The 14,290-nt window shown below is 41.4% G+C and overlaps 1 protein-coding gene across 1 annotated transcript in view; it reads left to right on the top strand.

Moving 5' to 3' along the window:
• MFSD11 (major facilitator superfamily domain containing 11) overlaps positions 1 to 4,396 on the top strand; it is a 28,506-nt gene extending 24,110 nt beyond the window's left edge. Inside the window, exon 14 of the mRNA XM_066617702.1 lies at positions 514 to 4,396. Coding sequence (XP_066473799.1) covers positions 514 to 678 — 165 coding nt within the window. The 3' untranslated portion in view covers positions 679 to 4,396. The remainder of the gene's footprint in view (positions 1 to 513) is intronic.
• Positions 4,397 to 14,290: the final 9,894 nt, after the last annotated feature.

A 14,290-nucleotide genomic window follows, 5' to 3' on the forward strand; every position in this document is an offset into this window, starting at 1 on the left:
TGTCCCAAAAGGGCTCACAATTACAAAGAGGCATTAGGGCACCAGCAGCAGTAACTGAAAAAAAAAAAGTCTGTGCTCTGATGGATAGGGATAGTTGCTCTTTTTCTGCTAGATATAAGAGAACCACTGTTTTAAAGGTGCTTCTTTCCCCAGTTTGCTGGGGATTAGAAGATTGTCACACAGCCTCCGAGGTAAGAAGCTTGTTAGGTTTGGTGTGATGTGGTGACCAAGCAGTGAAGATGCTCTAGCAAACTGGTTTTGGGGAATGGCTGTGGATCAACTGAAGTCCAGTTTGGTGTAGAGTGAGACTTTGTGCTTAAGTATTTAATTCCAAAGTGGGAGGTTCTACAAGCTGTAGATTAATTAGACAAGTAATATCAACTGTTTTCAACTGATAGTTTTATGCTCTGGAATTTAGAAGAAAGTTAAAATGTCCTCAAAGCTAAATGCTACTAAAGCTGAACTGGAGTGTCCCTCGAGTTGCACTCACCATCTCTCTGTTTTCCTTTTCAGTCTGTCTGTGCAGCTGTAGCCTTTTTCTACAGCAACTATCTTCTTCTTCAGTGGCAGCTTCTGATTATGGTTGTGGTTGGGTTCTTTGGGACAATTTCTTTCTTCACTGTGGAGTGGGACGCTCCAGCCTTTGTTGCCAAGAACACAGAGTACAGCAGCATTTGATGAAGGAATTTTCATCTGGGACAACATTTACGTGCGACCTCTCACACACACATTTCTTCAATAGCATTTTGACTCAATAGCATTTTCAATTGCAGAAGCATGAATGAAGAAAATCTTGTTGACCTCTTAGCATCATGGAGAACAGCCATAACGCTACATGGAATTACTAAACACCAAAGGTTTGTTATTTTTATTTGAATCAACCAGTGATGATGGAAACCACATACTACAGTGTGGAAGAAGAATGTGGCAATCCGGGCACTGAGACATTCTTTTTTATCATTTTCACTTGCTGAGTGCCTACATTCAGGTTTATGATAATCTGTTGTGAATATTCTACCATCCTTAATTACATTTCTGGGTTTTTTTACTTTTCTCTGTCAGAAGCATTGCATATGATGGTCTTGATTTTTCCTGTGCATGAGTTCATATTTTTCTATAAGATGCAGCTCACCTCAACACAAGTGTATTTCTGGAAGACTAGTTCACTTTATGGCTTTATTTGGAAATCCATAGAGTGGTTCTAATGCTTTTATTTTTAATTTTCCAGTCCCAATTTTTTTCTGCTGACTCTAATACTTTAGAATGTGAGATGGCATCAATTTTTAAAAAGAGAATATATATTATGAGATAATAGCATAAGGGAATTAAATGCATTGGCACAAGTTATTTTGCTAATTTTATGTGAAGTCTAATTAGAGGCAAAGAATGATTACGTTCCCCTTGGAGTCCCCATATCTTTCCCTGTATGCTTTGAGAATATTTTATCTTATCTCAGGATCAAGTCTATAATGTTTGCTGCTATGAGGCTGTCAAGGAAGTGCATCCCAGAGGCCACAATGATCACACAAATATTCAGATATGTTGGTGGTCTCAGTGAATTCACTATGATTTATCACATGCATAAAATTACTTGCGTACATGAATGGGAGCAAGTTTAAAGAACGTGCCATGCTGGGTTTTAGCCATATTTTTAGCTTCTACTAATTTATTGGCAACAGCATTTTGAAATGTCTCCCTTTGCTGATTCTTTTAAAATGCACACCTAGACTCTAAAAGACACTAGATGGTATATTTAACATTTGCAGCATCTAGGGAAGAACACCACTAAATAGCAATGGTAGGAAAACTTTACAGCCACTATAAATGGTTGGGATTTCCTATGTGGGAACATGTGTGAAAACCAAGTGTTAACAATCAGATTTGTTGCATGTATACAGTTGCTTACATTGTATTATACACAGTGTATTTCAGGTGAGACGTTGGGTTGGAATCCTGAAATTTAATTGTTCCAGAATAATTCCATTGATGTTCTTGGGATGATTATAGAATAAATAATTGGAGGATCACCATCTCTTCCAAGGAAGAATTTTCCAAGTGCTTTGTTGAAAGAGAGAGAATATTCACAGAAAGCAATTGTGTTGAAAAATTAGTGAGAGGCATGAGCTCAATCCATTTGAAACCTCCCATGCGCAAGCCTAACTGAACTGAATAAATTATTTTCAGTGGGGGTTATGTAGATGGTGTGCTGGGTACTGTACTATGATGTGTTCTGCAAATAACCTTAAATTCAGTGAGATTGTCTTAGAAAATGTGACTTCAAGAGTGCAGGCTGAAAGGCAGTGCCTTTTAAAGATATATTGGAATTTTGCGCTTTTTGTGAACTTCCTTCTTTAAACTGGTGCTGTAGTATTCAGTTTGTGTGCATGGTCTTGGAAAGATGGTTTTCAATTTACAATATCAGGTTCTTAAATGGTGAAGAGTTTTGTGGCACTTTATAGATGGACGTGGTTACTGTCACATAAGTGTTGGAGGACTGAAATCCACTTCATCAGATGTGTGCATGTGATTACTAAGGTGCCACAAGACGCTTAGTTGCTACAATACAACAACACAGCTACTCCTTTGGAGTTTTTCAAGGGTGTCTTCTTTGTTGTTTGTGATTTTATGTTGTTAAGAGCAATCTCAGTTTTACTGTATGTATAAAGAGCAATAGAAAGTGATACATGACAACAGCTGCACAACTTTGTACAGTTGCTCCAGAATGTCTTATTGAATTAAGTGGAGTTTACTCCTGAGTCAACTTTAAGATTCAGTTGCATGTTGTCTTACCAGAAAGTAAGTTATATTCAGCTCAGTGGGCTTAGTTCCAAGTAAACATCTTTAGGATTGGGCTATAAGACTGTACTTTTCAACTTACTCCAAGGTAGGCCAATTCATATTAGAAGATCTTAGTAGTACTCAGTGAATGGAAAAACATGGCTCAGAAGAAAACTTTACTTGGCCCACCAGCTTCTGACTTGGGCTCATTAGTCACTGCACCCTGGTGTCCTTATTTTAACTTGGAGACAGATATCCTCAGGCCATGACTCTGTATCATAGAAATCCAGTCATGTGCTAAATTATGCAGCAGACTGTATTCTTGTCATGGCTGCAGTGTTTAGGCAGTTGGAATAAAAGATTACTCATTTCTGCCCAGCCCATAGGTGTACACATTTGGTCCCTGTTGCGTATATGCAACATCGGGCAGAAATGGCTTATAAAACTTTAAACTAATGAATTGATACATTTAAAACAGCTTTGTAATCAGTTCTTGAAAATCGGAAAATGTTATTTCAGGCATCGTGCTCACAAAACAGCTCCATGTTCAGTGAGAGATGTGCAGTGCAATCCTAAGCATGTTTCTCAGAAGTAAGTCCTGTTGATCCCAACGGGATGGTCTTCCTAATAAGTGTGCATAGGATTGTGGCCTTATGCTTTGATGTTGAAAAATGTGTATTTGGAAAGGTATTATTCTTTAAATTGGTAGGCTTCAAAAAGTTTTCTTATTGCATTATCTTTATTGGTTTTTTAATCTTGTTGAGCATTTTATACTAGATTTGCATAAGAAGGGAATGTTCTGCATAAAATGCCTTTATTGTATGAGGATAAAATCACTTGGTAGAAATCACTCTTTCAAAATTCAGTGTATAGCATCTTAACAGATATATAACAAACAGAGGCAGTGATGATTCCTGAATGATATTCATTTATAGGGCCAGTTAAAACGGAATACTCCAGAGGCAATTCACCCTGTCTGTGTAAGGAATATCACGCTCCACCACCATGTTTATGGACAAGAGAGCTAACTTCATCCTCTTGATGGAGTGAAGGTGAGGGTTAAATCATTAAAAGACGGGTTCCTTCTGTTTCATGGGAAACTACCTGAGCCTCCCAAGTGTTTGCCTAATTCAAAATGAGAGTGATTTTTGATTTACTGGGCAGAAAGGAAGCCAAGGGGCAGGGAATGGAAATATAGAGGATTGCTCCCATCATTGATTGCATCTCTCCAAGGGAGAGACACAGCTGCTCACAACTAGAACCCAGGACGTCTTTCAAAAATGTTCAGGAGGGAAGGGCACCTTCTTATAATCAATTAGTAGCTTGGGCTATTCATTGTTGGGGAATTTGTTTGAGCAATTCATTGTTCTTGCCACAACATTTGTAATATGTTTGCCTTATTTCTAGACATGAAGTAATCTTGCAAATAAGACTTTCTGGTTTTGTTTTTGATCATGTTTTGTGTTATCATTGATCATGTTAGGACCTCTTTATTTATGTAAGATGAAAAGTATTCTCACTTAAGATGGCTGGACAACATCATATTTCTTTTCTTACTGTGATTAGGGCCATCCAGATAAGAGTGCATTATGACAAATAAATATGTTTTGGAATTGCTTCGGACTGGGTTAGATGTTTGGGATGGATTATCTGAAGGATGCTTTGCTCTTCCTATATGAGATTACTCTGGATAACAGTTATGATTTGTGTCATGCCAGTAATCCATTTTGGCAATAGTAGATCACTGTCTAGTAGATCACTGTTGATGTGTGTTTTTGCACTTGTTGCAAGACTGTTTTATAAAAGTTTACATTGTTGAGAGAAGTATTTAAAGTTAAGTGGCACAGTGCTTTTTTCTTATTGAAATTACAGCATATCTCTTGGGTCCAAGCACATTAAATGTATGTTTTGCCCCATTTATTTTTGTTCTCTCCTCCCCCCACACATAGCACTATGAAGGGTACCCAAAACACTTTGTCCTCATTGCAGTTCTGATCCCAACTGAACACCACTATGTGATATTTCAGAGAGAAAAATCTTCCATTGAAAGTCAATCCTCATTAAAATAGCACATGGGGAGCATGATTGGGATTGGATCCATGCTGAGGGCAAAATGTTAAAGGTCCTTTACCCCTGTCACATTTTTCTTCCATTTCAGGTGCCCCCCAGTACTAATTGTAAAAAATGAAAAAATAAAATAACAATGGGCCAGCACACACATTGAATATAATGTGTGCTTATAAGGGATGGAATTGTTTTTAATTCAACATCTGTGTGACTCTGCAAGTCTCACTTGATTACTCCACCTAGGATTGACAACTTGTTTTCTTGACAAAGGTGCTGTGCTTTTAATAGCTGCATGAGAAGCAGAAAGTCAACAGTTGCCACATTCCCAGCATGGAGGTGCATCTTGAGGTAGCCTTTTTTCAGGGGAAAAAGAGGGCGACCCTACACTTACTGCACACTTGTTCCATTCTACTCTAGATGCATGTGCCCCTACACTCACAAAACACTCCAGTAAAGTAATTCATGATGAAGTACGCCACTGTTGGAGTAGACTACTGGTGTTTGAGAAGAGAGTAAATGCATGGTAAGAGAAGGGTTGCCAACTTTTCTTGATTCCTGTTCTTGCTCATCTGTTTTACCCTTAAACAGCAGTAATTTATTCAAGCAAGCTACTTTGCAAGCATAGTGCAAACAGACTATGTTTAGACTGCAATCTTATACACACTAAGGAGCAAGTTCCACTAAACTCAGTAAGGCTTACATCTGAGAAGATGTGAATAAGATTGTATTGTTAAAGCCCAACACTGGCAGAGCAAGTGTATAAGTGGCAGTTTTAAAAGCCCTTCCAACAGCATGCAGAGACGCATTCTGCATGAGTGCTGATAGGAAGACTGGAGGCTTCTCCTGCACACTGGAGGTTTGTTGTGAACCCATCAACACAGGTAAATGGCAGGGGAGTGGAAGGGAGGGCAGAATAGGGAGAGTGGGTGGTGATGGGGTGGGGGAAGGGCAAGCCATCTACAGAAAAGGATGAGTTCCGTGGCAGAAGCAGCTGCTGAATCCTAGCCCCTATCCCATACATGATCCCATAGCCCTGATCCATTCAGACCTGCACCAGCAATTTTGCTGGTGCAGATCTGAGTAGACCCCTCCACACTGTGGAGACTTACCCTCAGGTAAAGGAATGAATGTTTACCCAGAGAAGACCCTCTATGACCCCCCCCCCCACAGATGCAGCACAAACCTTTTTGATGTTGCTGCATTGATGGCAGAGAAACATAGGATTGGGCTGTCAGTAACTCACAATCCGATCCTACCGAACTCTCCTCCCCCATGCTTGATAGGATTGGGCTCTCAGTCTTCTCTCTGTGAGCCATTCCTCTCCAATATCCTGACTGGCAAGTCCAGAATGACCCATGTCTTTGACACAATTTGTTAGAGAAAGTTTTTGTTATTACATTGCCCATCCCAAATTGATTAAAAGGTTGTTTGGTATAGTCCAGTGATTTTTCAACCTTTTTCATCTCATGGCACGCTGGCAAGGCACTCAAATAGTCAAGGCACACCATCAGTTTTTTGACAATTGACAAGGCACACCCCACTGGCCACAGAGGCTCCCATCCCTCAGTGGCCCTATTAACAAATGATCTTTCCCCAAGTTTGCACGGCACACCTGCAGACCATCTGCGGCACACGAGAGTGCCACGGCACAGTGGTTGAAAATGGCTGGTATAGTCAGTGAAGCAGTGTGACTCCACCCTTTTCTTTTTATTCCTTCTTCAGTGGAGTGTGGGACAGAATGATATGAAGAATTCAGAGAAGGCAGAGGCCAAAACAGCAATGGACAAAACTGGTGAATGAGGGACTTGCCAAGTAATTTTATTTACAGTTGGCATGCGCTTAGCCAAAGCTAAGATTGCTTTGGCAATAGGAGAGTGCCCTGGCTGAAGAAACAAGGCTATGAGTGGGTGTGTTTGACTGGTTGTGAGGGAGGGAAAAAGAAAAGCTGGTGACAACAGCGCAAATGAACCAGCTAGCAATTTAGGAAGTTAATAGAATATATTCAGTGAAACAAACAATTGCATGTTTAAAAAAATAAAACTGGAAGAAATGCACAGGTGGGCACAAAAGGCCTGTGAGGTAAAAATATGTTGACAGTGGGGCGTATGTTCCATGAAAGGAACAGCTAGCAATTTACAAAGTTAATAGAACATAACCAGTGAGAGGAAAAAAAAATCACTTCACAGAAAACAAGAACCAGGTGAAGTATCACAGTTATATTCGGTCATGTTTAAAGACACAAGCAAGAACCTTTTGGACTGTGTGATCTAACAAGCCTATTGATGAAATTGGGTCGGTGTCCTGTACAACACTTGTGAAACCAAAGATGCTGAGAAGGTAAATAAATTAAACTTTGTGTAGATCCAGCAAAGTCTGAATGCAGGTTTGCTGTGCTGTTCATTTTCTTCTGCTTCTAACATTCAAATTTCTTGATGTGTTGCCTCGTTATTCAAAATTAATGATTTTCTCCTTAAAACACCACCACCACACACACACACCCATGCACCCAAAAAAGTTAAATGGAAAGCATGGCCAATTCATTCTCTCTTCACAAAGGACATTTAATCTTCAGCATTCTCATGAAAGAGGAAATAAATAGAAAGGAGGTTACTGCTTGAAATAAGAAATTACTCATGCTGTCATATTAAAAGGAAATTGTCATTTATGAAGGTCATTTGTTAAAATTAACTTCAATTAGGCCACCATATCCTATGTGATGGTCTTTAACCACTGGCAGGGCCATTTGTCTTACAACAAGAGATCCTTAAATGGGTTTTTTACTTTCTTGAATAATTAATTTTAGATTGTTCCATATTTTAGAAGTGACCTCATATGATAGTGGAAGACCTGTGCTGCCCTTCACGACAGTCTGGGCCAGGGGTGTCAAAATCCCGTGGGCCAGATATAGCCCACGGAAGCTCTTTATATGGCCCATATGATAACTGGGCTCTCTCAGAGTCACGCTATCAGCAATGCAATTTCTGCCAAGGCTGTGGTAGGGGGAGAGAGAGAGAGAGAGAGAGAGAGAGAGAGAGAGAGAGAGAGAGAGAAGAAGAAGAAGGCCTCAGAAGGCAAGGAATGCTATGGGGGAAGGTGCAGACCAAGAGGGGAAAAAGAGAGATGCTGCAGAAACATTGGGAGAGCCCAATTATCATGCAGGCTCTCCAGGGGACATCCACTAAAATTGAGTGTTGGGAGAGTTAGAACAGACAAAAGAAAATATTTCTTTACTCAGTATGTGGTTGGTCTGTGGAACTCTTTGCCACAGGATGTGGTGATGGCGACTGGCCTGGACGCCTTTAAAAGGGGGTTGGACAAGTTTCTGGAGGAAAAATCCATTACGGTCTACAAGCCATGATGTGTATGCACAACCTCCTGATTTTAGAAATGGGTTATGTCAGAATGCCAGATGCAAGGGAGAGCACCAGGATGCAGGTCTCTTGTTATCTGGCGTGCTCCTTGGGGCATTTGGTGGGCTGCTGTGAGATACAGGAAGCTGGACTAGATGGGCCTATGGCCTGATCCAGTGGGGCTGTTCTTATTTTCTTACGTTCTTAGGCTGTTCTGTCAACAGCACTGCTTCTGCAAAGGTGTCACTTCACAGAGCACCTCTCAGTTGCTGAGATGCAGAGTGACAATGGCAGAAGCAGCACTGCTGAATGGGCAGCCCACATGATAATTGGACTCCCATATTTTGGAAATGGTATCAAGATTTGCACATTTTCTCTTCTGTCATTTGCAGCTAATGACTTTCATTCTATGTGAAAACAAAGTGCTTGTTCCTGGCCATTACCTGCTTAATGATGTCCCTTCCTGCTTCATAACTTTCTTCCTCCACCTGATTGCAGCAGAACACACATTTCTTGCACATCCATGGCAAATGGGAGTGCATTGCCTCTGGCTTAGTCCAGTACAGACCCCTACAGATCTTTCTATGTCTACCAACAGAGCAGTCACAAGGCAATATGAAGAACATCAGAGGCCACCACTCAGCAGAGATTCAAGCCAATAATCCCTCTAACCTAGTACTGAATACTAATAGATAAGCCCACATAAGGTATATAGAACACAGTATGCCATGAACAGGAGGAGAGCAGGAGGAGCAAAGGACCAGAAATATCTTCTGAACCAGGAAGGCATTTAATGTAAACCAAGTCAGACAGGTCAAGCAAAGGAGTCTTGCCACTCTGTAGAGAAAGAAAGGCAGATAATCTTTTTGGGTTATCCGGTAATACAGGGTGACCCAAAAAAAACGGAACCCATAAAAATTTTATTAAATCTTACAAAGGTCCAGTAAATTTCAAGAAACTTACTGGACTCAAACTTCAATCTGTGTACGATTATTCCCCAAAGTTTCAGTTATCTTGGTCGCTTTGCATAAAAGTCATGTTCTTTCCAAAGAAAAATTAAAGTTAACAGTTTTATTCAAAGATTTGTGGGTTCTGTTTTTTTTGGGTCACCCTGTACAATTCAGTGGATAGATAGGGAAGATTCCTGTTCGAAGGATAGTTTGAAGGAAACATAAAAAGAAAACTTCTTATTAATCCATTTTTGCCCTGCTCACAGGTGCGCATATTGGATCTCTGTTACAGATATGCAACGTTGGGCAAAAATGGCTTAACTAAGCATATGGATGAAGAAATGTTCATAACTTCCAGCACAAAGCAGAACACATGCCTTGCACCCACCAATTTGATTGCCAACATTTCTACTTGTAATATATCCAGTATAAAGTTCTAGAAAGACTGGACACGAAATAGGTCAATTCCCCATGAATTGGAAAACTATTTACCTAGGTATAATGCTAGCCATCACTACAGCAATGAGTTCCACGGTTGTGCACTGTATGGCCAAAACAAAACCTTATTTATTTTAACCTGCTGTGCTGCTGCTAGTTCCTTCAGTTTACAGGATTATGTAAATACCTGTTCCCCTAATGTTGTTTTGCAAATCACTCACAATTTCACATGAACGGTCCCAACCTTTCTCTATACCAGTCCGTCTCCTTTGCAAGCTGAAGAACTCTTATCACAAATAGACTGAATGTTCTTTAAGAGGTTGAGAAACAAGGCACTCTTTCTGAAGTGGACTGTAGGTTACTTTTGTCATTCCTTCCAAACAGATGTTGAAATAAAGGAACCATTGTTGTGGGTTCTTAGGATTTTGTCATGTTCTTTGCCATACACACAAGCGTCTTTTCTTTAACAAGAACACAGTAGGAAACTGCATTCTACCACAAGTCTCCCCTGACCACATTTAACTGATACAGAGTAGGGTACCCTGCCTCATGACTTTCATCCTTCTATCAGTGTGTGCATGCCAGTTTTTCTCACTCAAAACCTGACAAGACTAGGCCCTCGGCAGCTGTTGTGGGACTTGGTTAGTCTCCAATCTTCATCAGTATTCTGAAACATCTGAGTGGGGGATGAACCTGACATTCCTTTTGTGCTTGTTAGATCATGTAGCAAAATGGTCAGTGTGAAGCACACCACTGAGGAGAAAAAGGGCAGGCTGGAATTGGTGAGTGTTTTTTTTTTTCTTTTTCAACTATCTCATACTGTTGATATCTTAGAAATAAAATACAGTAAAGACAACTTCTTATTTAATGCTTACTAGCCGGCAGGCCTCTAATCACACTCTTCAATTTCATGAGAGTATTCCCTTATAATCAGTGTGGATTTTGGTAGGCTTGTCAGATATTTCCTGACAAAGGATTCTGCTACCTTTAAAGCTCATTAGTGAGGAGAAGTTTCTGCCCTCAGCTGGCAGGTTTTGTCTCATCCCTTCTATTGTGTTGCTGCGATGTGTCTGCTGCTATCTACAGTGCTGTGCAATGGCACAAGGTAGTGAGACAACCAATCATTCTTTCTCTCTCTTTCTCTCTCTCTCTCTGTAAATACTACACTTCTGAATTACTGCTGCTCTTGAAGAGTTTGAGGCTATAGCCTGATAGTCATTTACTTTGGAATAAAGTTGAACAAAATGGAGTTTACTTCTGAGCAATAAAATACAAGAAAGTGCCATAAGTAACCTTCCAGGCAGTTGTCCCAATCAGGAGAAAGTCCTGCTCAGGGGCCAAATCCTATCCAACTTTCCAGCCCTGGTGTAATCTTGCTGATGGGGTGCGTGCTGCATCTGGTGGTGGGAGAATAGTTATGGAGGCTTCCATAAGGTAAGGGAACATTTGTTCCATTGCCTTGGAGCTACACTGCAGCTACACCAGCACTAGAAAGTTGGATAGGATTGAACCTCGTCTCCTTGAAATTAATGGAACCAAAGTTAAAAGCTTGTATCAAACATCAAACTGGACTTTTTTGTAGCTATGAAAAATGCTGGTTATCACAGTTCATTCTAATGTGGTTCTTCAGACTCAGTCCTAAGGCCCTGCTGTGCTGCTGGAACTTGTTTTGCACAGTGCGCTTGACAGCGATTGCGAAAGCTGATATGCCATTCTGTGTAGCCGGTCTGGTGCCATGACACACCAGTGCCAGTAAGCTGGTGTGGGAGCAGGGCAGGTGGAGGAATGGGACAGAAACCAGGGCAGGGAGGGCTGTCTGTTGAGACCGGGAAGAGGCATCAGCACCACTGATATCCTATCCCTTTTCCAGGCCTTGATCTGCTTTTCTAGGTGCATTTGGATTTGTGCCACCAAATTGCTGGCACAGATCCAAGTAGACCCAGTGGGGCAGCAAAGGCTTAATATTCCCTTACCCAGAGGAGACTTCCAAAACTGCCCCTTGCAGGGTGCAGCATGTGCTTCAGTAGCATGGCTGCATCAGAGGGAGGACAGTTAGTTTACTATTCCTTTGTGAAATTCATATCCAGGTTGGTTAGTTTATGTTTCTGTCCAATGTTACACATACACAACAGGGATCAAATGTGTACAACTGTGGACTGGGCAGAAATGGGTTAATTCAAGCAAATATTTATAAAATGTGGGACAACATCTCTGTATGAGGGGGAAAGCTCTGAAAGCCTAGAGAAATAACATAACCCATCTCCTCCAGGTGAGGTGAGAGGGATGGTGTCGGTCAAAGAAACAGCAGGTCTGCAGCTCAGAACAGTGAGAGGACAATCACTGAGTTCTGGAAGCCTCTTGTGGGGCAGGGTCGCTTTCTGGAGACCTAACACAGTTTACAGAATCTGCTGTCTGGCAGTAGCAAGTGATGCTAGCCTCGGCTTATCCTCTATATGTGCATTTGTAAATAAAGCAAATATTACAGAAATGCTGTACGTCTTTCAAGGAAAGAAAACTCTGGTGTCCCTGGTGTTTAGGGACAGACACCCCTGACAACGGAAGCCTGCCCTGGCCTGTTGGTTGACCCTGCAGTGTGGCCTTTGGCCATGCCTCCAGAGACTGGGGATGAAGCTGTCCATGATCTGTCATAGGGCCAGCCTGATGCATTGCTGGTGCCCTGATCACTATGATAACTGGGACACTATAGCTGGGCACCAAAAGAGGAGAGACCAGAAAGGGAGGCTGTGCAAGCCAGACAGCAGGGTACAAGAGCAACACAGCTGGCCAGCAATGAGGATGGGCATCTGAGGGATGAGACTGAAGACAAGCTGTGGGCCTCTACTGCAGAGAGAGAGAGAGAGAGAGAGAGAGAGAGAGAGGGGGCCAGTCTCTGAGCCCTGTTATGTCTGCTGAGTCCACCATGGGGCAGACTCATCCCCCTCAATTCTTTGAAGACTATGTGCAGGGGAAGGTGTCAACCCAACCCAACAGAACTGTGGTACTGAGAAGTCTAGGCAACCCACCCTTCCTCCCGTTCTTTCCTGATTTTGTGCTTTCTCTTGCTTCAGCAAATTCCCATTATTTTATTTAATATGCAGTATCTACAGGTCCAGCCTTGTTATACACGGATTTGCCTCTGCAAATGGCCCCTGCAAATGAGAAGGAATGTGCTTCTAATGAGAAGGAATGTGCTGATCCCTGGAGAAGGGGAAAATGCACCCCTTTAAAATCACAGTTTAAAAAACTACTTTTTACTGTTGCAGTCATACAAGTGATTACAGGTATAACCTAAGTATCCACAGATTTTTCTATCTCAAAGCTGATGAGAAGGGACTTTAAATTAAAGGAAAACAGTCATTTAATAATGCCAGAGGGGGCAGCCAACTGACCATCATTCTCTCCTTCCTTCCCCCTTAGCCTGTGAAAGAAGGCTAAATGGCAGTGATTATCACCTCCATTCTTTCCCCCTCATTGATCGATGCCTCCTAGTGAAGCTTCTGGAGACGGACTGATTGTCTTTGTGTGATTACAAAGGACTGCAAGGCTGTTTTTAAATCACCTGAGGAAAGAGACTTTGTTTTTTAAATTGATTTGCTATAGTGTGTTTTTTTGCCATCCATGTGAGTTCTTGGAACAGAACCCTTGTGAATAATGAGTCTCAACCTGTATATCCCCCCTCCCCCCCAAACATTGGGGCACCCAGGGCAGCTCTACAGTGTTCTCATTTTCCTTACTTTATTAACTACAGTCAACAATTCAGTAATTGATTTTGAAGTCTAAATGGTTTTACATCTCAGCAGAACCTTAAATGTGACTAGCTTTCTCTGAACTACGGTCAATGTTTCTTTTCACATATCTAGTGGGCACTCACTCAGAAGTTGCATGGGATCCATATACCTTTTAGAATGTGTTGTGAGGAATAATATTGCATTTCCCCAGTGCTCAAATCACAATATTTTATCATTGGGGAAAATGCAATTCTTCCCTAGCCCTGCTGGAAATGTGTTACTACAGTGATGGTCATGTGGAAATATGGTTGCAAAACTATCATATGGACAGCTAATGGATACTGCTCGCTACAGGTGCTCAGTGACACAACTTTGGCTCTCTGTTTTCTAGCTTCAATTTTTTAAAAAATCTATTTCATGTCCTGCCATTTTGTGAACCTTGCTTTTTAAAAAGGAAGTTTTGTGGTAGGCATTCCCTTTCCAGTATGGAGAACCTACATTCCCTGGTTAAAAAAAAAACCAAAATGAAAAAAGCAATGATTAGGCTTTGATCCCCTGCTTGCAAAGCTCCCGCCCCCTATCATATGGTTATTACAGTTGCTAGTTTTAGGTCAATCTAACTTAATGCTGAGAACAACACTGACTGTGGGATGGGTCATTGTATTGAAAGGTGTTAAGGCCACACTCTGTGTTCAGTAGGGCAGAGCTAGAAAACCAAATGGCTCGCCAGTGCTGCTCTGTTCCTCAAGAAAACAGGGGGTGAAGAGGAGGGCATGAGTAGGAGGATTGACAAATTTTTAAAACTAGTCCTCTCCCTGCAGTTTTTACCAGCTTTAGGAAAAGAAGAAATCCAGCAGGTAAAGCTTTCTGCTGCTGCTTCTCCATCATGCCAGGAAAAAGCTACAGCTGCCAAGTCTTGCTGGCTCTCTGCTGCTATGTCTTTTGTTGCCAGTTGAAAAGGTTTTTTTTATTTGAAAAG

Source organism: Tiliqua scincoides, chromosome 2 (genome assembly GCF_035046505.1).
Source record: "Tiliqua scincoides isolate rTilSci1 chromosome 2, rTilSci1.hap2, whole genome shotgun sequence".
Lineage (NCBI taxonomy): Eukaryota > Metazoa > Chordata > Lepidosauria > Squamata > Scincidae > Tiliqua > Tiliqua scincoides.